The 27,864-nt window shown below is 44.5% G+C and overlaps 1 protein-coding gene across 2 annotated transcripts in view; it reads right to left on the bottom strand.

Moving 5' to 3' along the window:
• The window catches only part of LOC115095886 (aspartate aminotransferase, cytoplasmic-like), a 99,150-nt gene that overhangs the window by 45,328 nt on the left and 25,958 nt on the right, over positions 1–27,864 (bottom strand). The window contains exons 2-6 of one of the 2 annotated variants that reach the window (XM_029610181.1): positions 16,724–16,912; positions 11,774–11,891; positions 9,175–9,287; positions 7,230–7,334; positions 1,510–1,660 (exon numbers count right to left, since the gene is read on the bottom strand). In XM_029610181.1, coding sequence (XP_029466041.1) covers positions 1,510–1,660; positions 7,230–7,334; positions 9,175–9,287; positions 11,774–11,891; positions 16,724–16,891 — 655 coding nt within the window. In that variant the 5' untranslated portion in view covers positions 16,892–16,912. The remainder of the gene's footprint in view (positions 1–1,509; positions 1,661–7,229; positions 7,335–9,174; positions 9,288–11,773; positions 11,892–16,723; positions 16,913–27,864) is intronic. The other variant, XM_029610182.1, reaches the window with a different exon arrangement.

Below are 27,864 nucleotides of genomic sequence, written 5' to 3'. Positions count from 1 at the left end.
TTTGTCCACATGTTTATTAACCCCGTCATAATAATGTAGATTTGAGGCAAGACTTCCTTTGAGTAAATCCATGCTGGCTGTGTCCCATTAATTCATGTCTATGTACATGTTCTGTAGTTTGTATTCTTTATAATAGTTTCCACGATTTTTCCTGGCACTGAAGCCAGGCTCATTGGGACGGACTTGGAGAGATGGCACCAAAAGGAGGTGAGCTGCTCAGGCTTGCTGGACTATAGCAGGGACCATTGTTCACAGAGAGAGAGAAAAAAAAAAAAGGCGAGAGCCCCAGCAGAATAATTGTTTTAGCAGAGATTTTGAGAGAGCCAGAGAGGGGCTGAAGCTGCACCAGAAGTGAATCACTCCCACAGGCTGCCAGAGCTTGGCTGCAGGGGTCCGACGAGACTCTGATAATTGTAAGTTCTGATCCTGTTTCGTGGCCAATGGATTTTTGCAGAATGGAAATGGAGAGAGAGAGACTTTTCCCAATCCAAGAACACTTGGGTCACTGAGTAGTGATAAAAGGAAAATCTGAATCCCTGGGGCATGAGATTTTGCTGCTGGAACTGCTTGTCTGGAGGTCTGGAGAGTGAAAAGCCATCCTCTGCCAGTAAAGAATCTCCAGCATACTTTTTTTCTATTTTTTACTTCTCTCCTCCAATACCAATGTGTTGAAGTACTTGCTGACCTAAGTACTTTTATACCACTGGACCCTGCTGTAAGTTGATAAGGGAATTCTGAAAGGGCTGACTGCTTCTTTTTGCCTGGGCTCTGGGAGAACTGTTTTGGTTGAGAGCAGGGAATAAATGGGTTTTTTTTCCCCCCTTTTCCCTAAACTATTGGTCTGTTGTCCGTGCACTAACAGTGTTTCATATCCCATCTCCAAGTTTAATTTTCTTCATAAGTAAAACTGTTTGTAAATCTTTAAACAGCTTGATATTGTTTTGCAGTGCTGCTCAGGAAATGCCTCGCGGGGCGTCTTGGGTGTGGTTGGGATGTTTTTTCGTCCCCCTCAGGTTGCTATGAATCTGAACTACTAATAATTTTTTTATTCTAGGTTTGGGTCCCCTCCCTTGGTGCCTGGTAACTCACACTACTCAGCATATTATTACTTGAGCATGGAATCTAATATATTAAGAACAGCAAATGCTGACCAGGTTCCAATCGGATCAGTATTCTCAATAGATTCTGCATGTCAAAAATTCAGCATATGTAAGATGCAAGGGCATTAAGCTAACATAATGTAAACCTCTCTCATGAACAGGGCACAGACGTACTGCAGACAATAATGGCTCTATCTTTCTCAAGTCCCCACACGTGCATCCTGAGTTCGAGACAAGCTGCTGTGTAGAAGACATGACTCGGTTCAGAACAGCTAGATCCCGCTGTACCGCTTTCTGCTTGCATATAAAACCCTGGGCTTTTAATTCCCTGGTGAGCTCTCAACCTAGATTTATGTACATGCATACAGCGGCCTGGCAGCCCTTTCCTAACTGCATCTGCCATCCTTACCATGCAGGCCAAAAGCTGTAGAGAAGGTCTGCGCACAGAAGAACTCAAAACCCTGAGATTCAAAGTAACGAACAGGCCAAGCATCTGCCTCCAGGTCCCCAGAAGAGAGGCCCTGCATGGACAGATCAAAGAATGGGAAAAGGCTCCTCACCTGTAAAACAAAAATCCTAGGTGGTTAAGGAGAAGAGGAGAATCCAGGGGGGAAAAAAAAAAACTAAAAAAAAACTAGTCAACAATATCACTACTGCCAACAACCCCGATAAGGGGAATCCAGGGAAAGGTATGGGGCCAGGGGGTCCACATTTTGCATCCCCCCTTAAAATCTCTCTCTATATATATATCTATATATATATGTTATATATGAAAGGCTTGTGTCAGTCAGTCGGTCATGTCAGTCACACTGTTGTAGCTGTATGTGGCCACCAGGTGATGCCCAGAACAGTGGAAGGTGCAATGTACAGAATCAATATACTCTGTCTGCAAAACACTATCGCAAACACACACACAGGCACATACATACACACACATGGATACTGGTACATACAGGCAGAGACACATGCACATTCTCCCCCAAATGCACACAAACACACACACACAGAGGCACTCACCCCCACAGGCACAGGCACCCACACACAGATGCACAAACACACAAGCTGTTATTGACCAGACAACCCAAGCAACACTGGGTGTTTGCTAATATGCTATTATTATTTAGTGTATTTAGCTCATGCCTTTTCACTGTAGCTCAAGGCAAGTTACATTCAGGTACAGTAGGTATTTTATATCCCATCATTCCAAATATAGATCAATGAAGGTATTTCTGTCTACAATCCTATCTTTCACGTTCCCACACACAGGGACAGACAGATTCAGGCAAAACACACGTAGGTGCGCATAAGCATGAATGCAAGCTCTTGCCAGCATGCACAAACTCCCAAATGCGTGAACACTGTCGCTGTGATAATTTACTAGTAACTGTATTAGTCTCTGTGCAAAAGACAGAATTTTAAACTATAAGGCAGGACATAATTTTGAAGCAAAATGAAGCTAGATCAAGATGACTGTCCCTAAAGGACTACATTTCCCATCTTCCCCACTGGCTAGCTTCCAGGGAAATCAGTACAGGGAGGAGCAGAGTCAGGGCTGAGTCAGCACTCTCTCAGCTGTAAGCTGTTAGGTTTCATCAAAGGGCCACAAGAAAAACAGCAAACACTACAGAGGGAGGAACACAGAGAAGGAGGACAGCACAGCCTACCCGTGGAGAAAAACTCTGGAGGAGGAAGAGTCAGAACCTGAAGACCACCACAGCCCTTAAATTAAGACCTTTCCCTAAGATAAGGAGAAAACTCTGTTGCTGTCTTAAAGGCAGCTTGGGGAACTTTGTTTAAGGAATGAAACATCTTTAAAGGTTCTGTAGGAATTCAGAGGGGACAGATGTGAGAGCGAGAGTAACACAGCACAGTTCATAGACGTGAGAGAGACACTGGGGAAAGGACTAGAGCTAGCGTATGTAGACACCAGTGAGCTCTAATTAAGAAAATACTCAAGTCTAAGAAGAGGAGATTTAATGCAATCGACTGGAGCTTTGTTTCTAAGAGAAAATTAAACATTATTTGTCAGTGAGAGTTCTGGGCAGTAGAAGCTGTCCTAAGTCATGGTTCTGTTTGAAAGGTGCTTTGGAAATGCAGCACTGCAACTGCGGAAGTTATGCATTTAAAACCCGGCTTTGAGAACCATGGCCTTGTAACTGCTGAAAGTGGACGTAGTGTGCAGGGTTACTAAGCAGCATCAGTAGTGTGTGCTTTGCAAATGCTGACGTTTTACATTTAGAGCCCAGAGTTTGAATTGTTGCTAATTGGGTCTAACTGGTGCTTTGGAGACTCTGACACTGAAACTGCTCAAGACGTACATTTAAAAGCCAGAGTTGGAAGTGTTACTGCTTGACTTTAATTTGCAGACAGTGGCACGGCAATTGCTTTAGCTTAGACAAGAATTACGTAGTTAAAAAGCCAGAGTCTGAGTTGTTATTAAACAGTTTTAATTCATGCTTTAGGAGACAGTAACACTGCTGGCTGGAGGTCAGGAAACTGCGATTCAATAAAATAAATCTACAAATTGAATTGTGGACAGATGAATTATTGGGGTTAGGGAAACAGGATAGCACTAAGATCCTGGGGAAACTATTACCAGAGTTGAGGGACAAAAGGCCAGGTTTAGGCCTCCTCAAAGGGAGAGGACTGGCACTCCTGCCAAAGGGTCTCCTACAGTGAAAGGCTAGAGTTATTCCTAGCCCACAGGGCATTAGTTCCTGACTGAAATAAGTCTTAGTCTCATCACAGGTAAGTAGGGCTGCCAACTGGCTACAGATTTTCAAGACAGGTTGATCCAGTCCTGGTTTTACCCCATGGCATGTAGGAAGTTGTAGTTCTGACCTACCTATGCATGCCTTAAGAAAAGCAAAAACTAGAAGTCCCTGCTTGCCATGGGGTAAAACCAGGACTGGATCAACCTGTCCTGAAAACCTGGAGCCAGTTGGCAGCCCTATATGTAAGCCAAGCTTTGCGCCAGTGCTGGGCCCCAGTATCTCCCCTTTACAGGCCGTTGCCATACTGTGTGCTGCTGCCCGTGCACGGCTCAACACGCGATTGGACGCGTGTCCATAACCCCCCCCCCCCCCCGATGCAAAATGGGGGAATAGCGTGTCCAAAACACGCATGGTTAATAGTGCTCATCACATATAAATTCATGGTGATGAGGTTATTAGCTATTCCCCTCCCCCCCCACCCCGATACAAAAAAACAATTTAAAAAAAGAAGAGCGCACCTGACGCATGCATTTTTACTCTAAAAATTTAATTCCTGCCCCGGAGCAGGCATCAATTCTTGAGGAGCCCCAAAAGTTGACAGAAAAGCAGAAAACTGGTTTCTTCAGACTTAATATTGTGGTGAAAAAGAAGAACCGTTTTCCTGACCCGCTGACAGCCACCTCTCCTGGGTGCTCGATGCCGAGGCGGCTCTAGAGATGCAAAGTTTTCCCCAGCGCCTCCTTCTTACTGTGGTAGTTCATTTAAATATTAAATCGGGTGCCCGGGAGAGATGGATTGGCGCGCGTTAAGAGAGCGCATGCTCGCTCGTGAGCACCAGTTCAACGCTTGCCGATATTGCATCGGCCTGACCGAGTCAGGGGATTGCTTAGAACCTCCCTGACAAGGTAAATATTAGCTTCTATAGCCACCAACCTGAGGGGGCCAATGCAATGTAGTGCGTGGAGTGTAGCGCACAGCTTGATGCGCGTTTTGGACGCGCTAGAATAACTCCCGATGCAATAATGGGATTAGCGCGTCCAAACCAGCGCGCGGTTAATAGCGCTCATCACATGTAAATGCCATGTAGATAAAGCTATTGGCTATTACCCCCCATGCCAAAAATTACCATGTGCCCCATGGGTACTATTGAACTGGCAAAAATTAAAGCCACCCCCGGAGCTGGCGTTAAGTCTTGACGCGCCCCAAGCCTCCACATAAAAAGAAGAAAATATTAGAGATGTGAATCGTGTCCTCGATCGTCTTAACGATCGATTTCGGCTGGGAGGGGGAGGGAATCGTATCGTCGCCGTTTGGGTGTTTAGAGTATCGTGAAAATCGTTAAAATCGTGAACCGGCACACTAAAACCCCCTAAAACCCACCCCCGACCCTTTAAATTAAATCCCCCACCCTCCCGAACCCCCCCCGCCCCAAATGCCTTAAATTACCTGGGGGTCCAGCGGCGGTCCGTAGCTAAATCGGGGGAAGGGGGAGGGCAGGAAAACCGGCACACTAAAACACCCTAAAACCCACCCCCGACCCTTTAAATTAAATCCCCCACCCTCCCAAACCCCCCCCCAAATGCCTTAAATTACCTGGGGGTCCAGCGGCGGTCCGGAACGGTCTCCTGCAATTGAATCGTGTTGTCTTCAGCCGGCGCCATTCTGCGCCGCCATTTTGCAAAATGGCGGCGCAAAATGGCGGCGGCCATAGACCAACACGATTCGACTGCAGGAGGTCGTTCCGGACCCCCGCTGGACTTTTGGCAAGTCTTGTGGGGGTCAGGAGGCCCCCCCAAGCTGGCCAAAAGTCCCTGGGGGTCCAGCGGGGGTCCGGGAGCGATTTCCTGCCGCGAATCGTTTTCCGTACGGAAAATGGCGCCGGCAGGAGATCGACTGCAGGAGGTCGTTCAGCGAGGGTTCCAGACCCCGCTGAATGACCTCCTGCAGTCGATCTCCTGCCGGCGCCATTTTCCGTACGGAAAACGATTTGCGGCAGGAAATCGCTCCCGGACCCCCGCTGGACCCCCAATGACTTTTGGCCAGCTTGGGGGGGCCTCCTGACCCCCACAAGACTTGCCAAAAGTCCAGCGGGGGTCCGGAACGACCTCCTGCAGTCGAATCGTGTTGGTCTATGGCCGCCGCCATTTTGCGCCGCCATTTTGCAAAATGGCGGCGCACAATGGCGCCGGCTGAAGACAACACGATTCAATTGCAGGAGACCGTTCCGGACCCCCGCTGGACCCCCAGGTAATTTAAGGCATTTGGGGGGGGGGTTCGGGAGGGTGAGGGATTTAATTTAAAGGGTCGGGGGTGGGTTTTAGGGTGTTTTAGTGTGCCGGTTTTCCTGCCCTCCCCCTTCCCCCGATTTAAAATTTTTTGACGATAAATCGGGGGAATTGGTATTGTATCGTGGCCCTAACGATTTTTGACGATTTAAAATATATCAGACGATATTTTAAATCGTCAAAAAACGATTCACATCCCTAGAAAATATTGCTTTTCCGTGGTTCCTCCTATTTAATATTATCGCGATACTAAGTAGGAGAAATCCCAGAAAGCAGCATCAGGGGGAAAAAAAAAAAAAAAAAAAAAGTCTTGATGGCAGTCAAGTTAGGAAAACAGATGCTCAATTTACAAGTGTCTGTTTTCCTAACCTGCGCACAGCCACCTGTCCTGAGTACCTGTTGACAAGGACGCTCAACTGATCCCCCTAGCGCATCCTTTTTAGCGCGGCACCTCATTAACATATTGAATCGCGCACCCAGGAAAGGTGAATGGGCGCGCGTTAGGGAAAAACGCTTGTATTGCACCGGTCCCCCGAGTGTTCGAATTCTAGGAGACTTGAGTAGAGGAGATTCTGAAAATTGGAAGCTCACTGACCTAAGAGGCACTCTTCTTTCTTAAAGTTGTAGGACCCTCCCCCAGAACGTGAAACCTCCAGGCCCTGCACAAAGGCCAGCTCTCAGAGACCTGATCGCCACCACAAGGCCCAGCACCATTACATTCACACATGCATATGTAGGCAAACACACAGGCAGGCAAACCAACACACGGGCACAGCTCACACACACACAGGCTCTATAGACCAAACTACCCTAGCAAAGATCAGGCACCTTTCACTAGGGTACATATAAACGAACTAAAGTTCAGTAAAAGGAACAGCTATTTATAATTTCCCTAAAAGAAATAAGACAAGTAATAAGGAAAAGCAATAATACTATCGTGTGAAATATAACGGTGGTTGATTCAGATGTGCCTCTCTCCTTCTGTATTTACCTGTGTTCCCATTCTATGGAAGCAGCCAGGTTGGGAACACTTCTGGGAAGTTCTCTTAAAATTGCAATGGCTTATCAAAATACTACATGTAGATCTGTGGGTCTGTGCTAAACACTATCTTCTTTTTTTTTTTTTTTACCTTCATGACCTCAGCGATGAGCTCCCACTGTTCAGGGGTGGGGTCAGCCCCCGTTGGAAAATGAGCGCAAGCCTGCAGTACGACGACAGATCGCTCGGGCGCAGCCTTTTAGTGAAGGAAAAAAGAAGGAGAAACAACAGGTCAGATCCTGGAACATTCACTTCACAGACAGCTGTCTAAGTCAGCATCCCAGCTATTGCCATAGCGCAATGCATTTCAAGATTCCTAGAGCAGGCTGAGAGAATGATGATCTTATTTTGGGTGGGGAATAGAAGGGAAATGGTTTGCATTGCACTCCGGCACCCCCTGGTAGCTAAATGTAAGCGGTTTCAGGGACTCAGAGAAAGACATAAACCATTTCAACAAATGGTCGGCAGAGCTGCAACTGCAGCTGCTATGGAAGATGAACAATTAAAAAAAAATTTCAGATACTTGCAATGGCCCACAAACCTTGGACTGCCTGCAACACCGCTATGCTACCCTTTATGTTATGTTCTCAACTTGGACTGGCTATACTTTCACCTGGGACGGTTCATTTAATGGATTTATTTCAGCATTGACCAGGGCACTTTACAACATAAGAGATTTTGAGATGTCCGGTCTGCCTCGAGATAATTTAAATATGATTTGGCGAGGACCCCTGAAGCAGGCATAAGCACGCCAAAACTTCACGGTGACAGGTCATTTGATGTATTCAAACTGATGAAAACATGTTTCTAATTTTAAGATAAGTACTTTTATAGTTCTTCTCTAGTTTGATTAATTATTTGAATAATCATTTTGGTCGCAATTGGTAGATTGGATAATTAGTACAGTACGATTATGTCTATACCCCATTGCATGGCACAAGACATGAGATTTGATCTTTAGCACTTTATGTATCTGATACTGATTGAATGATTTGTTTTTTGTTAAGTACTGAGCCCATTCCCTTTTATGTATGCATTTTACAATACAATACATACAGGTAAAACAGGCCTCTGTCCAAAAGAGCTTACAATACATGAGTTATACTATGAGTATATCATGTATCTACAAGTCAAGGGGGGCAAGCCAAAGCAATCCTGGTTTTATCCCACTGCATACAGGGAAATGTAGTTCTGGTTTCCCCAATTGATCTCTATAAGAAAAACAGGACTACACCTCCCTCAATGCAGTGGGGCAAAAGCAGGACTGGCAGCCTGGGCCCCTTGATCTGTAGCTGTGAGTCATTCAGATGGCAGTTTTCTGAGGGCGGTGAAGATGTAAAATGGACATAAAACTGCTATTAACTGGTACAAAAATGTATACTTTTTTAAATAATACATTTAAGAAAAATGTATACTTTTGTAAACCGTTGTGATGGCTCTACCGAATGACGGTATATAAAACTCAACAAATCAATAAATAAATACAAACTACTAGTTTCATCAAATATCTCTTTATCCTATAGCTGTTTCCCCTTTTCTCTGGTCCACGTCGTCATCTTTATTACCCAAGGATCGCACCCATTACTTCATCAGTAACCAGTCTCCCCATAGGCAGAGTCCAGTACACCGTGTGGGGATTATTTTAAAAGTGTCCCCATTGGTCCAAAGTCCATGTGTACTGTTTTCCCGGTCTTTGCAGCAATTTTCAAAGGAAAAGTAAGCGTGGACTTTCACTTTTGAAGATTGCCGTGGGTACGTGCAGGCACTTGTGCCTGTATTTTGCACAGGTAGAATTTTGCCTGAAAACGTACAAGGATGGAGTTGAAAATCCCATCTGTACGCGTACGTCTCCCCCACCCCCTATCTAAATATATCTCTGGGAGTGCTTCCTCCCACCGAAAGGGCAGGGCCTTTTCCAGCTTGTCGCGGCTGCACTGCAGAGGCCGAGAGCTTCTCAGGGCTACCTTTTGGTAGCCATAAAGACCATTTCAGTCCCACTACCACCGCCTGCACCTCCCACCCACAATGTGGCTTACCCTCAGGTCCTCCAACATCTCCGGCATCGAGACTCCTTTTGTCGCTGCATCCCAATATCGATAGCAACGGACATCTTCAAATCCCCAGAATGCAAACATCAGACTGTGTTCTTCTGCAATTGCAATAGAGCAAAGAAACTTCAGGAAAGGTCAAAGGTCCATTAGAAGAAGATTGAGCGATCCATTAATTCCATTCTTCCATTTAAGCTCTTCCTGCTATTTAGTGCTAAAGAAAAATGCTTGCAACCTTGCCCCCAGTGATAAAAGTCATGGTGTAAAAATGAGACCTTCAATTTGACCCTGCGGGGCTGCTCGGTGGCATCAGAGCTCACAGCTGCTTCGTTTCCTAGCAACCCCCTCCTCCCCCAGATTTACACACTCAGGGCCCGATATTCAAAGCGCGTTCAGTGCTATTTAGCTGGATAATCGGGAATTATGAGGCTAAGTAGCAGCCACTGAATATGCACCAACCTTCATCGGCTGCCGCTTAGCTGTTTAAGTCCCTTATACGGCTAAAAGTTACAAGGACAAAACGTAGGCGTGTACTGGGTGGATTGGGGGCGGAGCAAGTTACCCACATAAGTATCCGTGTAAGTTTAGACGCTCCATAGAGCAGGGCTAAACTTTGCCAGGTAGACTGATCCAGCTAGGTGCATATATATTTGTGTGTATATTTAGCAGCTGTGCCGTGCCGCTGAATATACAACCTACCTTAGCTGGATAAGTTCCAACCAGCTAAGTTATTTACACATCCAGCTTTGAATGCCTACCCCTCAAGTAGTGTTACATATAAACTCTGGAATGTGATACCAAGGAGGTGTCATTTCCAGAGCAAAACTGGAATCGGACAATAGGATATTCATTATCCAGTGGTCACATAATTGTCTCTTGACATCAGCTACAAAACACACCCTACATTTTCTGTATTCTCTTTTGATCATGCAGTAACTGAGTGCCCAAAAAGGGGATTCTGAAAGAAAAATTAGGAATATGGATTGACAGCACCAGATAACGAAGTCCTCTGATTAAGCACACGCACAGAGGAAGTGGTTGTGAAAAATCCCCATTCACTGCCCTGCAAGTCAGTCAGTCTCTATGCCCGTTCGGCTTCTGGCCTCTCTCCTGAGACTGCCAACAAAGGTGCCTGTGCCAAACTGTGATGACTTTTTTTGGGGGGGATGTAGACACCTGGTCACTGGCCACTAAACTGAAAGCACCAACTCGCTTTCCATCGATTGCTGAACAGCTTTCAGATAGTGGTGACTTTCACCAAAACTGATTGGGTTTTCAACCAGAAAAGCTCCTTTCAACCTGTTCCAGCCCACTGACCCACAGCAGCACATTCTGATCAAACATGTCTTATGCCTTAAGGCAGAGCTTTCCAAACTGTGTGTCGGGACACGTTAGTGTGTCGCCTGCAGTGTGCAGGTGTGTCGCGCAAGCCCGGTCAACTCTGAAGCGAGTTTGGGCTTTTTTTTTTCTAGAGATTCACTTTTTTTTTTTTTCAGTTTATGGGTTGCTTATTATTGGGTGATTTTTGCTGTCAATCGCGTTTTTTTGGGGGGCTTGGTGGGTGGAACGAGCCCAGCCATCCTTGCATTGGCTGCTGCTGCCGATGAGGCCTGGCCATGAGGAGTACTGACTGCAAGCAGCAGTGTCTGGTGATCATGGAAGGGAGTGAAGCACTTAACTGGCAACAATCAAAAAGACGAGGTACATGAGTGTGGGGGCCAGACATGTGCTGGGGGGAGAGAGATGAGTGAGTGGGGGGCAAACGTGCTGGGGGGACAGACATGTGCTTGAGGGGGAGAGATATGAGTGTGTGGGGTACAGACATGTGCTGGGGGGGAGAGATATGAGTGTGTGTGGGTCAGACATGTGCTTGAGGGGGAGAGATATGAGTGTGTGGGGGTCAGACATGTGCTTGAGGAGGAGAGATATGAGTGTGTGGGGGACAGACAATTTGTTTTATTATTGTTTCTCATAAATTATAACAATAACATGAATCTTGGAATATATATTTTTAATATAAATTTAAGGTTTTCATGAGATAGGTTGTGTCGTGAAACATTTTATTTATCTATATATTTAAGGAAACATACATAAATTGTCGAAATATGTTTCGTTCGTTTAACCTTTAACCTCTGGTTTACTAGTAGACTGAATTACTGTGTCCCGAAATTATGTTTGTCTAAAAGGTGTGTCACAAACATGAAAAGTTTGGAAAGCTCTGCCTTAAGGGGATGCATCAGTATTATGCAAGACTGGACAGAGAGCACCAGGAGCAGTAGGTACTGAGGGCAATGGTGGTGCCTCCCCTGATGACTTATGTTAGTCAAGCAAAAAGATGATTCTTCGAGGCAGAGTGAGAAGAAACAAAAGAGCAGAACTTTCAGTGTGCACGGGGACAAGTTTCACCCTTGGAGGCAACTGGAATTCTAAGGAACCATGGTCCTATTATTATTCCAGTTTGCCACAGGACCAAACTGGTCTGCCAGAACAGAAATTAGCTTTTAGCAAGAAATAAACCAGAGGGCTATCCTCCAAATCTAGTCTCCGAGGAGCACCTCTAAGAGTATCTTCAGGGTGGCATCCTTACCGTAGCTGGGGCTGGACAGGTAGATGGGGCTCCGCAGGCCCCTGCCATACCAGTGCTGCAGGAATGCTGCTCCCATTCGGAAGGCCCCCACAGACCCCGGCGTCTGTACCGCAGTTGCCTGCCCAAAATGAAAAGCTACATTTTTTTCTCCACAACCACCACGGACATTGTAAGACATTTAAAAGGAATGAACTGCAAAGATCACACTAAGCCCTGGTAGGTATTCCAACTGCCAGTTTAAGCTGTGCTGTTTGTAGTGTAAATGAGCCTTTCCTGCAGCAGTATCAGATGATATCTTAATTTTTTTGTAAATACAGAAACCTTAACTACAAGGGAGAAGATGCAAAGAAAGGAAGAGAAAAATCACTATTGTTATTTGCTGACTTTATTGTTTCATGTAGAATTAGCATGAAATAAAATCTGGTGGAAAGAAGAGCCACGGAAGAAGCCGCATAACTGCACCACAGGTCCCATGTGGTGGCAGAACAATTGTTTAAATTTTGAAAAACAAAGGGGGTAGTTTTCAGTCGTGTGCAGAAGTCAGCACGTACACGCACAAGTCGGTGCATCCAAAGTTACAGCAGTATTTTATAAAGTGTGTGGTGGCAGACACAAGACAAGTGTGATTTCACTTCCGAGATCAATTAGCAGATTTGGTAATGCATGGGCATGCACCACTTACGTTTGTGCATGAACTTCTGAACGCCGCCCCGCTAATATTTATGCGTACTTGTGGTGTATGTGTGTACCCCCTGCCTTTTCAAAATAGCGAGTATGCGTGTGCATGCTACCTGTGTACGCATATGCCTATTTTACGCATGTAACTCCTGTGGAATGCTTTGAAGTGACCCCAAGTGTACAAACTCTTTACTCAGGCACACCCCCTTCTTACTGAGGCAGATTTGACTGGAGGCGCAACCTGGCCCATCTGCAGCAGGTCACGGTGGACAGTGTGAGGGTGATTTTAGAATAACCCTATAAAGCCTGTGGTACTTTTTTACCCGCAGATTGGAGTCTGAATTTTCAAAGTGGACTTTGAAATTTTGCAGGTGTCCCAGTACATGCGTACATAGCTGGGTGGAGCACAGGTTAATTTCTGCTTCTACATTTATGCGCATACTTCCTAAAATAAAAAATATATATATATATATATGTAAATGCTTTCCCTACCCTAAACTCCACCCCCCAATCACCCCTTCTCCCAGATTGCCCACATGAAATGGGGTTTTGTGGGTATTTTTACATACACAACCCCCAACTGATTTTCAAGTTGCCACTTACACTCCAAAAACTGTCACTCTGAAAATCAGGCCCCCATGTGACCAGAAGAGATCCGTGCTCTGCACCTACAGATGGCAACGAGCGAGCGTGTACCACCACCAACACGATGACCAGCAGCTATGCCAGCCATCTTTTTACTCCTGGTTTATCCTCCAAGAATGAATTTTAACTTCTGGAAGTGTAAAAGATTCTGAGAAACTTGAAAAAATAAATGCTTGGTTGGTTGATTTTATTTTTACCCTAGTTTTCTAGAGGGAAAACTCCCCTTACAAAATCGTGTTTGTCCCCCTAATAATAACAACTTTTGAACCGTTCATCCAATTTCATTTAAATTTCTGCCACAGATAATACAGCAGCTAGTGACCCCCAGGTCACACCTTTCATGTGCCCTGGATGACTGCAACACTTAGAATCTTTGTATTTCTTACAGGGACACAGTTCAGTGCAGTTGAAATCTCAGGGAAGTCAAAGCATACTCTGATGGCATCAAGCATTTTGAAAGTTCTCCTGCCATTGGTTGACACTGAGCAAATGACATTCATTGCCTTTGCCTTGGGTCAATGGCTGACTACATTTCTTGCCTAGTTTCCTATTGGGCAGGGCTTCCCAAACTTGCCTTAGTGACCCCGCAGTCAGTCTAGTTTTCTAGACAGCCCCAACAACTATGCATGAGATAAACTGGCATTTACTAGGTTTCCAGTGCCTGCAGATTTCTCTCATGCGTACTGATTATGGATAGGGAGGAAGAGGAATAGCCTAGTGGTTAGAGCAGTGGGCTATGAACCAGGAGACCAGGGTTCGAGTCCCGCTGTCGCTCCTTGTGACCTTGGGCAAGTCACTTTACCCTCCATTGCCTCAGGTACAAAAACTTAGATTGTAAGCCCTCTGGGGATAGGGAAATACCTACAGTACCTGAATGTAAACCGATGTGATATGTCAGATTGAATAAATAACCTGAAAACTCAACTGCCTGTGGGGGGTCACCAGGACAGGTTTGGGAAGCTCCTGCTATAGGAAAACTCAGTCTCTTAATGTTTAAATGATGCACTCCTGTACACCAGCACTAGTCACTTCCATTCCCTGAGGGCCGCACGGTTGAGGCCATTAAAGGCATCCTGAGAACCTGACCTGTCTGCGGCCCTCGAGGGCTGCATTACAAAGAGGTTTTAATGAAAACTGCTCCCCTCCTCAATGTGGGCAAATATGGTTAGAATCAAAGCGCCTTATTCAGGTGGTGTTCGCGTAACCATCCTCATGTTTATGGTTTTGTATTATGTGGATGATTTTTTTTTTTTTACTCGATTTATAAAATTTCAAAATACAGTACAAGCAATAGCTTTAAAAAATGGCTAAAATACATAAACAGAAATATAAAGCAAACATTGATTAGTTCTACATAGCCCTAACAGTAGTGCACAAAAAGGGAGCTTTAAAAAAAAAGAGGACAGCAGAGGGCAGAGCTGTAGCGTGCCTGTGGCCACGGTGCCTTTTGGTAGCGGCACCCATGGCCAAGGAGGGAGCCGTGCAGCTGGCGGGTCCTCAGCGAAGTAAAAGCAGCGCAGCTCCACTGAAATCGACGGCATCGCCGCACTGCTTCGGAGAAGGAGCGCACCCTGCTGGAAGTAGTCCAATGCCTCGTGGCCGGAAGTCGTTCTCTTGGCCACAGGGACTGAAGGAGACTGCTGCTGCCTGCTAAGCCAAGGGAAGTGAGAGACAGCATGTGTGCTTGTGTGTGGGAGAGAGAGAGCATGTGTACATATGTGAATTTGTGTGTGGGAGAGAGCATGTATTTGGGAAAGAGAGAGAGCATGTGTGGTTGTGTGAGGGAGAGTGAGAGAGAGCATGTGTGTGTGCACATCTACCCCAGTTACTCTCTGCCTGCTAATCCATGACAGTTTCAGGGCATGTGGAAATCAAAAGTTCCAAGATATGGATAAACGGGGAATTTATTTTAAAATCCTTATTTTAATTGTTGGGTGTCATTTGATGTGTCTGTTTTGAAATATTTTATTGATGTTTGGAAGATTTTTATATTAGTTTTTAATTATTGAATGTTATTTTATTAATTAATTGTTTGCATTCTTTTTTTTATTGGTATAGTTTTACTAATTTTGCTTTATGAGGAATGGTAATGTTTCTGGTTTTTTTACATTGTTGCAGTGCATACAGAATTTGGCTTATTGAAATTTCCAGTTCAGTTTTTGTCTGTACATTTCTATTTGTACTGTATGGTCTCTTTAGTCTGTATTTGAGGGTCTGTCTGTGTTTTGTATGTGTGACAAAGTGAATTATTCTGTTAGTGTGTAGTTTCTATGTAAGGATCTCTAGCAGCTTGGCTTGTTCTGTTTTCCTAATAGGGATTTATTACTATTTTAGGCTTGGTGTAATTTTTATAGTATTAGCTTTCATAGGCAGGGTTGTTGCTGTTTTGAGTGGCTCTCTGAGAGTCATGCAGGGTTTTCTAGTTGGCACCTCAGCAGTGCATGTAATATAATATACATATTGTAAGTGATATTTTACCTCAGAAGATTGTGCTTTGAATGTTCTTTTTCATGTAAAATCTGTTATTAGAAATGCATAATTTTGAATTGTGTGTGAGGAGGGTGTGATGGGGTGGCAGGGGTAGTACAAGGCAGTAAAGTTTTCCTAGGGTACCTAATACCCTTGGCACTGGCCATGGGCATTGCTGCACAAACAGAATCTCCCAACTCGTGCTGTCGTGGGTTGTGTAGAGGGGGAGGCGCAGATTTTCACTTGGCCATAGGTGCCAAATTGCCTGGCTGCTGCTCTGCCAGAGGGACATCAAAGCAAGAAATGGAACAAAAAGCTAACAGCTGGAGAAAAAAAAAAAATTCTTAATAAGCCGTTACGTTACAATGCTGGAGAAGATGCAGGCAGGACCATGTGGATGACATTTTTATTGTTATGATATACAACCCTTGGCTGAGTCTGAGTATTTATAAATGAATACAATTAATTAAATGAAGGGGCGGAGCTACATCAGGGGAGCAGGGAAGCGCCTTGTGTAAGTTTCCAGAAAGTACTTAACGTACCGGCGGTGCACGTGCCAGAGCGTTTTCAACGGGAAACTGTGGGGAGTCTGAAAATTGGAACCCCCCCCCCCCCCCCCAATAAAAAGAGCGGTCATAAACATGTGCACATTTCTATACAACCCCCTCCCCGAAAGAACCCGGGCATCAAGAAATGTTCACATCTCTCTTGGTTCCTAAAGACCAGAGTAGCAATGGTACCTAAGAACATGTGTGTGATAGTAACTTTCAGAGCACTAACTGCACTCACACCCTCTCCTGGAGAGATGAACTAAAGGACAGCAGCTGCCCGAGAGAGCAATATCCCCACGATGGAGGAGCTTTTATACTGAGTTTTGCATTACTGGCCGTTCTTTAGAGCTTGGTGGGATATTACACCGCATGGAAACTTTTTTTTTTTTTTTTTTTTTTTTAAAGAGAGGCAATTGGGGCTCTTGTTTTTTCTTGTAGATGTGTATATGCTGACAGCACTGCGCTCTGAACTGGAGCCTCTTGCAAGCTCTTTGAAAGAATCTGGGATCCAGCTGTTTCCTTCCTCCTCCCCCCCCCCCCCTCCCAAACATTCCTGTCACTATGAGAACGGGAGCTGTCTGTTGGCCACATCTGCTATGGTACGTACCCTCTCCTCTGCGATGGCCAGACTGCAGCTTCCCAGTGTGATCCTCAAAGCCGTTTGGACAAAAGGTTGAAAGCCCAGCATGGACAGGTAGTCACTGTTCAGTATAGGATTTGAAGCTATCCCCAGCTGCACTTTCCTGACTGGACTTCCCGTCCTCTGGCCTTCCATGTAGAATACCTCGAAGAAGAGCTTTAATAGAAAAGCAAGAGAGTCCCAACTTATTTAGCAGTAGGGAAACGCTAGAGCAGGGGCTGGCAATCCCCCTGACAGGCCTGCAGAGCGCATTTGTAGCCAGCGTGCAGCTCCTCCCCCACCTGTGCTACACCATGGCCCCGCAGTGAAGAATTTGCAGCTGTGCTGATCTCATACATCCTATGTCCGACACCCCCTTTGAGATGCATTCATGCAGAATTAGAAAAAGTACAAACTGTTCTGTATTCTTTTTTTTTTTTTTTTGACAAATAGTGGCTCCCACATCCTATTAGCATGCTATCAGGAATGTTTGGATTTTTGCAGGCCCCCTGTTCTGATGATGTCACTGCCTGCCTTCTAACACAGCATCATCCCACCACACTGTAGTGGAGGAACAGGAATGGCCAACTCCAGTCCAGGTTTTTAGGATATCCACAATGAATATGCATGAGATAGGATTTGCGCGCACTACCTCCACTTTATACAGATCTCTCTCATGCATATTCATTGCGGATATCCTGAAAACCTTGGCTCTCGAGGACCGGAGTTGGCCACCCCTGGTATGTTCCAAGACTGTTTCACTAAAGCGCACTATCACATTAACGCGTGCTACTATACCCTATTTACCTCAGCTTCCAGTATTTTGAATGGGGGGTAGTCACTAACAACGATGTCAGGACGAGCTTTTTCTGAGCCTGGGGCAGGATATTCAGAATTACGCTCCCACTTCCCCCTCCTACCCTTGATGTACTAGTGGCTATTCCAGCATAGTGCTTTCTCCTTCAGCGGCAAAGGCACATCTGTTCCTCTGATGGTGATGGTGCCAGGAAAGCATCCCTGTATTTCTCTTCCACCACCTTTCTCTTCCCATCCACTCATTCCCTTGCATCTCCCTCTCCCCCAATTCGCTCTATTCCCTGCATCCCTTTCAACTAGTAATTAGTAACTAGAACCTTTCAACTAGTAATTAGTAACTAGAACCTTTCAACTAGTAACCCCCCTCATCTTTCTTCCCTTTAGCAACCCCCCCAACTCTCCTCCCTAACCACCTCTTACCACCTAGCACCCTCCCACGCCTTGCTATCATGTAAATACTTTGTCGCCCACATACCATGTTACTCAAATACCTTATTTTGCTAATTGTATACGCAGTCTCTCTCATCCTGTTGATAACCCTGTTTCCTTGTTTTGTTTTTTTTTTTATTTTGTTCCATTGTAAAGCCTACTCGCTGTTGTTATGTTCTATGTAAACCGATATGATTTTCCCAACGAATGTCGGTGTAGAAAAGCTTTAAATAAATAAATAACTCCCCATTTCTCTCCCACTCAACTCTGGGCTTGGCATCCCTTTCATTCGCCTGCAGTCCTTGATCTGCATCAGCCTCTTTCTCTCTCTGCTCTTCCTGCTGCCTGCCCTGGGTCCCCCACTCCCCTGCATACTCTTTTCACCCCCACCCTTCTCCTTAACTTGTATTTTGCTCTTCTTCACCCCCCCCCCCCACACTCGTTTCTTGCCCTGTATGCTCCTTTCTCTCCCCTACATTCCTTGCCCAACAGCATCCCCTCCTCTCTCACTCACCTACCCCTTGTCCAGCGCTAAATGTTATGTTTATTTTAGCTCTGTTGCGAAGTATTGTTGATTGTGAACCGATGTGATGTTACTAAACAAATGTCGGTATCTAAAAAATACAAATAAATAAATAAATAAATATCTACAACAGGACAAAAAGAGCACTCATTCTTGGCATAACAAAATAAATGGAATACTGGCCCATATTTTATTGTGACATGGGCAGTGGAGGTACAGCCCGTAGACTGAGGAGCCTAGTCAGCATACACTCCACTACTTGTCTTTTCTGCAGAGAGTTGCAGGGAGACACCATGAAACCATCCCAAGGGACACTGAGAAACTCCAGAGCATAACCATTTCCTATCACCTGCAGAACTCATTGGTCTGACATGATCTCGACCCACCTCCAATAAAAAAAGAGACAGGCGACCCTCTAGCTCCTTTTCTCAGGGGTGGGGTGGCACACATGCATTGAGAGGCTCAGGATCCTCCCTCTATCTTCAACAGCCGCAGGATGGACTCTGTGATGACCTACTGAGCCTCTCTATCTTCAGTTGCCAGTTGAGTGAAGTCTGTTGATGGGCACTGGGTCTTCTCTGTCTCTTTTCCTCTACCATGGGATAAGCTCCATGGTGGCCTGCCAAATTATGGGATGGATGGTAGCAGGAGCCATGTTACAAAATGTCGTCTGCTGCTGCAGGGCCGGTTTCAGGATAAATGCTGTAAGACTGGCCCTGCAGCAGCAGGAGATGATGTTTGTTTAAATGCAATTCCTGCTGTTGGAGTGGGGAGAGTATCACAGTCCTGTAGAATGCTGCCTGCTTAATGCAGCGGCAGCCACAGCCGGAGTTTCTGCTCAGCTCTATTAAGTGCTGTGCCATTAAAATGGCTTTGTGTGCCACTGATGACACAAATGCCATAGGTTGATGACCCTTGTTATGGATCTCTGTTCAGCTGCAGCAAAAATAGCTGCAGAAATTTAAAACAAAATCAGCATGAGGCCTTTGGCCATCATGCACCCAGAGACCCCCGAGGCAGTCCAGCTCACAGGCATAGTTTGGTTGGCATTGAAGGGTAGTACCCTCCCAAATACTTCAGGTTCCAGTGTTAAATCAGGCCCCCCCTCTGCCCCCTACCAATATGCCCTCCCACCCCTTGCCCCCCAAGCCAAGCAGGCAGACTACTCATATGGCCCCTGACCCTTCTCCCATACAAACTTATTAGCTGCAATGTCCTGAAAACTTGACTGGCGAGCAGGGCAGGTGTTTCCATTAGCAAACTAGGTGGTCACCTAGAATGCCAACATTTTGGAAATTGCTGCCAGCATGAGGCCCAGAAGGATGCTGTGCCAGAGCTAATACTGTCAAAGAAGGAAACACTGTTCTGGAGTAATTGCCACCAATAGAAGGTAGTACTGTGCTAGAGAACTAGAATGGGTAAATGTGAATCGGTTATTTACTCTTTCAGATAATAGAAGGACTAGGGGGCACTCCATGAAGTTAGCAAATAACACATTTAAAACAAATCATTAAACATTCTTGATATAAACGCTATCCTGATATAAACGCCTCTATGCCTGTCGATTTGGTACTGTGCACTAACTTTGTACATATTTGATGTATATAGTTTGATGTATGGGCTCCTCCCACAGTTTAATTATTTGTAATCTAGTTCAATATGTATGGGCTCCTCCCACAGTTTAATTATTTGTAATCTAGTTCAATATATTATCTGTTTTATGTAAGGGCCTTGCCCAACGGTTTTGTGTTCACTGTAAACCGATGCGATGTGTGAACGGCCATCGGTATAGAAGAAACGTTAAATAAATAAATAAACAAATAAATAAATAAATAAATAATTATTTATTTTTCACTCCATGCATAATTAAGCTCTGGAATTCATGCCAGAAAATATAGTTAAAGCAGTTAGTACAACTGGGTTTTAAAAAGGTTTGGATAAGTTCCTGGAGGGGAAATCCATAAACTGCTATTAATCAGGTTGACTTAGGGAATAGCTACTATATTACCAGCATTAATAGCATGGGATTTATTTACTGTTTAGGTACTTGCAAGAACTTGTAACCTGGATTAGCCACTGTTGGAAACAAGATGCTGGGCTTGATGGACCCTCGGTCTGACCCAGTATGACAATTTCTTATGTTCTTAGTTAAACTGAGGGAGGAGAGTTCATGACCAAAGATTTATCTAGAGCACAAAGTGCTTTTGTACCAGCCCTGATGGCGAGGGTCCCCCAGGAAAGGTTTGGGAACTACTTCCCTAGGACCTTCAGTCTTATGCTCTCTCCTCCCCCCAATTAATTTTCAGGCCCATAAGCCTCCCCCTGAGAGTTTGCGAATCAAACTCAATAACTATCATGTTCCTACCACAACTCTTCCCAGAGCAATCCTGTAAACCCGCATAATTGGACATCATATTTTTAAATTTTAAACTTTGTACACATAATACAATATAGGCATGTGCATTCTTTGCTCCATTCGTTTCATTTGTTTTCGTAGCATGCGCCTATCTGACAAATGGATAGTAGGCGCGCCAAAATGGATGGCGTGCACATAGTTGGTGCACACCTACGCGCACACCATCCGTCTTGGCACGCCTACTATCCATTTGTCAGATACGCGTGTTCTGCTGAAAGGAATGAAATGAATACAGCAACATAAGAACATGCCATACTGGGTCAGACCAAGGGTCCATCAAGCCCAGCATCCTGTTTCCAACAGGGGCCAATCCAGGCCATAAGAACCTGGCAATTACCCAAAAACTAAGTCTGTTCCATGTGACCGTTGCTAATAATAGCAGTGGCTATTTTCTAAGTCAACATAATTAATAGCAGGTAATGGACTTTTCTTCCAAGAACTTATCCAATCCTTTTTTAAACACAGCTACACTAACTGCACCAACCACATTCTCTGGCAATAAATTCCAGAGTTTAATTGTGCATGGAGTGAAAAAGAACTTTCTCCGATAAGTTTTAAATGTGCCACATGCTAACTTCATGGAGTGCTCCCTAGTCTTTCTATTATCCGAAAGAGTAAATAACCGATTCACATTTACCCGTTCTAGACCTCTCATGATTTTAAATATCTCTATCATATCCCCCCTCAGCCGTCTCTTCTCCAAGCTGAAAAGTCCTAACCTCTTTAGTCTTTCCTCATAGGGGAGCTGTTCCATTCCCTTTATCATTTTGGTCGCCCTTCTCTGTACCTTCTCCATTCCAATTATATCTTTTTTTAGATGCGGCGACCAGAATTGTACACAGTATTCAAGGTGCGGTCTCACCATGGAGTGATAGAGGCATTATAACATTTTCCGTTTTATTCACCATTCCCTTTCTAATAATTCCCAACTTTGTTTGCTTTTTTGACTGCTGCAGCACACTGAACTGATGATTTCAATGTGTTATCCACTATGACGCCTAGATCTCTTTCTTGGGTGGTCGTTCCTAATAAGGAACCTAACATTGTGTAACTATTTCCCTAAATGCACACCTTGAACTTGTCCACATTAAATTTCATCTGCCATTTTGATGCAATTTTCCATTCTCACAAGGTCTTCCTGCAATTTATCACAATCTGCTTGTGATTTAACTACTCTGAACAATTTTCTATCATTTCCAAATTTAATTACCGCACTCGTCGTATTTATTTCCAGATCATTTATAAATATATTGAAAAGTATGGGTCCCAATACAGATCCCTGAGGCTCTCCACTGCCCATTCCCTTCCACTGAGAAAATTGTCCATTTAATTCTACTCTCTGTTTCTTGTCTTTTAGCCAGTTTGTAATCCATGAAAGGACATTGCCACCTATCCCATGACTTTTTACTTATCCTAGAAGCCTCTCATGAGGAACTTTGTCAAACGCCTTCTGAAAATCCAAATACACTACGTCTACCGGTTCACCTTTATCTACATGTTGATTTTTTTCTCTGAAATATAGCATATCTTGCACTGTTTTTGTTGAAATATATCATTTCTAATTTCTCCAAAATTAACAAGATCATTTCGAATTAAAGTGCTGTCAACAAGATACTTTCAATTCCTTCCAGTTTGGTACCATAATCCTAATTTTGTAAATGTATTATCCGTGTGATCAGATGAGGAGTTAATAAAAATACTGATTAATAGCATCCTCAGGACTAATCCTTATGGAATCCCTCTGATTTCCACACTAAATGCTTTGTCAACAGCGTTTTGGAGACAGAATTTGAATGGGGAGTGACTAGTTGGTGAATAGTAATGCAGAAAAAGATCCGAAGTCCAAATATGAATAGAGTGAGCCATTCATATTTTATAAAAAAATCTTACTATGTATTTGTTTGAGAATTACAGAAAAGATTACTATTTACCTGATAATTTCCTTTCCTCTAAGGTGGGCAGGCCAAGCCACACCAGTGAGTTATGCACTCCTACCAGCAGATGGAGACAGAGTAAAACTGACTTGCTGATGTCACTGATATATAGCCCTTCCCTGACATCAGCCTGCCAGTATCTTTAGAAAAGCCAAACTGTAGACAAACTAATTATACTTGAACCTGACAATTAACCGTCAACCACTCAAGCTCCCAAACAACCGGGAGACACTGAGCTCAGTAAAAAAAAAAAAGTTAACATCTTATGGGCTGGTTCTTTCACTTACAAGTTCTTCAAACAAATCAAAAGAAATAATACTCTGCATAGTTCACATATAAAGGACAAACTAAAAGGAAGTAGGCAGCCCAGCGTGGGTTGTGGATTGACCTGCCTTCCTTAAAGGAAAGGAAATTATCAGGTAAGTAGTAATTTCTCCTTCCTCTGCACCTAGGCAGGCCAGTCCATACCAGTGGGATATACCAAAGCTATTCCTGAAACACGTGAGAGGCTGCCTGCGGTTCCATTAACACAGCATGAGCAAAAGCCATGTCCTCCTAAGCCCTAACGTCCAAGCAGTAATGCTTGGAGAACATAGCAACATCATATTGTTGACAGAAAAAAACCAAATGGTCCATCCAGTCTGCCCAGCAAGTTTCCCATGGCAGCAACTGCTGCTCTGTGCAGGTTACCCCCATGCCTTATGTTAAGAATAGTATACTAACAAGCAAGACCAAGCAATTGTCAAACCCATAACAAAATTACTGCAACATTTTTATATGGAGTATAGCCTTACAATTCAGACAAAACTGCTTTAACGTTCTTTGCTTTTGGACTTGACCACAGAAGCTTTATCCCAATAGAAGGTATGTAAGGATGACCACGTCCCTTGCCCAGCAAATCTCGACACGAGTCAACAACTGAATCTCCGCCCATGAGACTGCCTAGCTTTAGTGGAAATACACCTTGACTTGTCTAAATAATGGTGCATCTGCATCCACACAGACAGCCATGATGACTTCCTTCACACAACAGGCTATTGTTGCCCGCATCGCTAATTCCCTTGTTTACCTCCACCATGAAGCACAAACAGATGATCAGTCTTCCTCAAGGAGAAAGTAACCTTCAAGTACCGCACCAGATACTGCTTGACATCCAAGGCATGCAACAAACTTAACAATCCTGCTCATCTTTATTTCTGTCCAGAGTGGGCAGGGAAATAGACAGATTCCAATAAAACTCCTTAACCACTTTCGGTAAAAAGGAAGATACAGTCCCTAAGCTGAACTGCCCCCAGAATCATTCACAGAAATGGCTCACAGCAAGAAAGAGCCTTTAGCCTTGAAATTCACCTTGCCAAACTGATCACCACCAGAAAAACTATTTTCAAGGTAAGCAGTCACAAAGAGACAGAGCGTGCAGCAGATGAAATGTCGGACCCACCAAAAAAATGCAATATGAGATTGAGGTCCCAAAGAGGTACCGGTAGACACAAAGGAGGATGAAGATGCTCGACTCCCTTCAAAAACCTGGACACATCTGGATGGAAAAACAAGGTTCTACCATTGACCTGCCCCATATAACAAGTGAGAACTGCTACCTGCACCTTCAGATGTATTAGGCTTGGCCTTAAGCCTAATACAATATACATATAATACAAATATGTTTCAGAAATCATATCACAGTGTCTGATGAATGTGTCATCTGAGATGTTTTGAGGTAAGACTGCAAAAAAAACAAACAAACCCAAGAAATACATAAATGTATCAGTTAGCAGAAATTCATACTATATTGGCTGAAGGTAATCTCTGAAATGGCTAACTGTGCTGAACAGGAAAGTCTCCCTTTACTACTCACCATAGGAAAAACATTTGATTTATGTTGTCACTTCAGTAACAGTGACACAGATTCCCTCCATTACCAGGCACATTGTAAAGTAACACAAAACCCTGCAAAAAGTCACTCAGAACCTATATAGTAAACCTGCCATAGAAAACCGGTATTAACTCTCTGAACCCAAACAGCAACAATCCTTAATGAAAAGACAACACTGCAAATATTCCAGCTGGCCCTACAACATGAATACACCTAGTGGGAAAAAGAATAAGATGGATTACTACAGATCCCATACACAAAACCTACACACTAGCAGAATACTTGACCTTGGTGACACACACAGAACACAGATGCTCACCAAATATAGAATAAGGGATCATAAATTAGAAATAGAAATATGCTGACAAAAACTGAAATCTTCTTTGTTTTGCTGTCCAATCCAGCTTCACCCCCTCTCCATTCCTGTTCCTTTGCAGACAGAGGGGATAACAAGAGAGGGTGGGCTGGGTTAGGGAGCAGAGGTTCTTATTTGCTTTGCACTGGGCTCTGTCTACCTCAGGCTCAACCCCCACTTTACTGAATCATCCTAAAGTTATTAGCTCTGTAAATTTTGCTAGGTCTAATAGCTCAGTACCTTGCTGGCCCTGACCTCCTGAGGGGGTCAGTCTAGATGAGAGAGCCTCAAGAAGAGCAGGAGGAGCTCATCCCCTAGCACACCATCCAAACTTTCAACAAATCTAATAAATATTTTTCAAATTCAGATTTTATGGATGATGAACGGCCATGATTGTATTTTATAGAACGACTGTTTACAAATAAATATAAATAAATACATTTAATTTACAATGCAGAGCTTTTCTTAGGACACAATCAAATATGAGGATGTCTTCATTTTTCAAGACTAAAACATATTCTTAAACCAAATGTCCTACATTGGTCCCGATTATTATTCTCCATATGCTTGGGCTTGCATAACAGGCTGTTGCGCTTGGAGGTGGACCCTTGTCCTGGAGCAGTGGAGAATGGCTCCCTGGTAGGGACCAGGAAGCACCTGCCCCCAGGGGGCGGAGCACAGGAGGAGACAGAGGCTAGGATGAGCTTCACTACTGGAAGCTCGAGGTCCCCCCGGGTGGAGCCCATAGAGATCCAGGCCGCTTTGACTTAGGTGGGTCTCGCAGGATCTCCCGGAGAGGTAGTAGAGAGGCGTGCCCACGATCAGCAAGGGTGCACGGTCAGACTTCATGCTGTTGGCCTGGAGAGGCAAGGAAGGCCCAAACAGCATAGGTGATGACAAGGCAAGGGACAGAGCCAGAATCAGAAGACGTGGTCAATGACAGCCGAGGTCAGAATCTGAGGATCAGTCCGAGGAGTAGTCAACGAGGCAGAGGTCAGGTTCCGAAGGTCAGACAAGGTCACAAGGCAGGCAGAGGTCAGGATGCAAGCAGTAGACAGGAAGGTCAAGGAACAAGCTGAGGTCAGTACCAGTCCAGGGGTACTACCTAGGAGAACGGACAGGCAGACGCAAGAACAAAAGGACGCTGGAACAAGGCTGTGAACGTTGAGGCAATTAGTACAATTACAGTACCGACCCGATTGCCAAGGCAAGGAAGTGCAGGCAGGGACTTCCTTATATCGTTCCATCAAATCAGGGCACACCACGGAGCTAGGACCCACCCCTGGCCCTACAAGAGGCCGGGCGGTCCGCGCACGCATAGGGGCATGGCCAACCCCACTGGAGACGCCGAACTCCGACGTGAGGCTTGGTGCACAATGGAAGTGTGGATAGTAGGCGCACCCACACTGGCACCACATGGCAAGATCACAATACGGGCATCAAAGTATGTTACAAATATGAAGTCAATTGCAATACAAACTTTGTTGTATATGCTCTTCAGTGCCCATGCCAGATTTACGTGGGACGCACAAGACGAAAAATACGCACATGTCTCATGGAACATGAGACATGTGCGTATTAGCCAGTACTAGCCAGTCTCAACTTAGTTCTAAACACAAACAAAACGGAAATTCTTATAATAGCACCGGAACAATCTGCCCCAACCACCGCCTGCAATCCTCTAGACACCTCAGGATACACCACCTCACCTCAAGTCAGAGATCTGGGTGTTCTCCTAGACAACAGACTCAGCCTCAACAAATTCGTAAATAACACCACAAAAGAATGCTTCTTTAAATTACAAGTTTTAAAGAAACTAAAGCCACTCCTCCTCTACAGGGATTTCCGCACAGTACTCCAGGCCATCATTCTCCCGAAATTGGACTACTGCAATTCACTCCTGCTGGGCCTTCCCGCCTGCACCACCAAACCCCTCCAGATGGTCTTGAATGCCACAGCAAGAATTCTCACCAACGCCAAAAAAAGGGACCATATCACCCCGATCCTCCAGCATCTCCACTGGCTCCCCATTAAATACAGGATACAGTTCAAAACCAGCATGATGATTCATAAGGCCCTACATAGCATCTCTCCACTCAACTTAACCTTCCAGCTCCAACTACACACTTCTAAAAGCCAACCAGAAGGGCATATCAGAACAGAATGATCACCCAACCAGCAAAATCCTCCCTGAGGAAACGCGCACTATCCACAGCGGGCCCTTCACTCTGGAACTCACTACCACCAGACCTCCGCCTTGAGCCGTGCCATTCCATGTTTAAAGTGAAACTCAAGACTTGGCTCTTCCTACAAGCTTTCCCAGAGAGCTAAGAGCAGGAAGAACAACAACCCTCCCATCCCACAGCAATTTTGTAATGTTTATTTGCTTTATTTATGTGTTCTTAGTAGATCTTAGTTTGTATTCTACTTTATAATAGATTAACTGTTCGATATGTTCCATGTAAACCGCCATCCCGGCGATAGTTATCTCTGTTATCTGTGAACCGGAGTGATATGTATATTATACAGGAACTTCCGGTATATAAAAACCAAAAATAAATAAATAAATAAACATCGTAGCCGCATTAATAACAAAGATCATAAAGCCCTCATGGTCCAACATTGTATTGACCAAGGCCATACATTTGAGGACTTCAAGTGGATCATTTTGGACCACGTCCTGTCTTTTGGCGTGGTGGTGACAGGTCATCATCTCTCAATTTAAAAGAAAATCAATGGATATTCAAACTGCAGTCTATAGAACTGGGTGGACTTAATGAGAA

The sequence above is a fragment of the Rhinatrema bivittatum genome, chromosome 7, assembly GCF_901001135.1.
Source record: "Rhinatrema bivittatum chromosome 7, aRhiBiv1.1, whole genome shotgun sequence".
Classification (NCBI taxonomy): Eukaryota; Metazoa; Chordata; class Amphibia; order Gymnophiona; family Rhinatrematidae; genus Rhinatrema; species Rhinatrema bivittatum.
The sequence above is the reverse complement of the archived record's forward strand: the minus strand, read 5'-3'. Positions and strand labels throughout refer to the sequence as shown.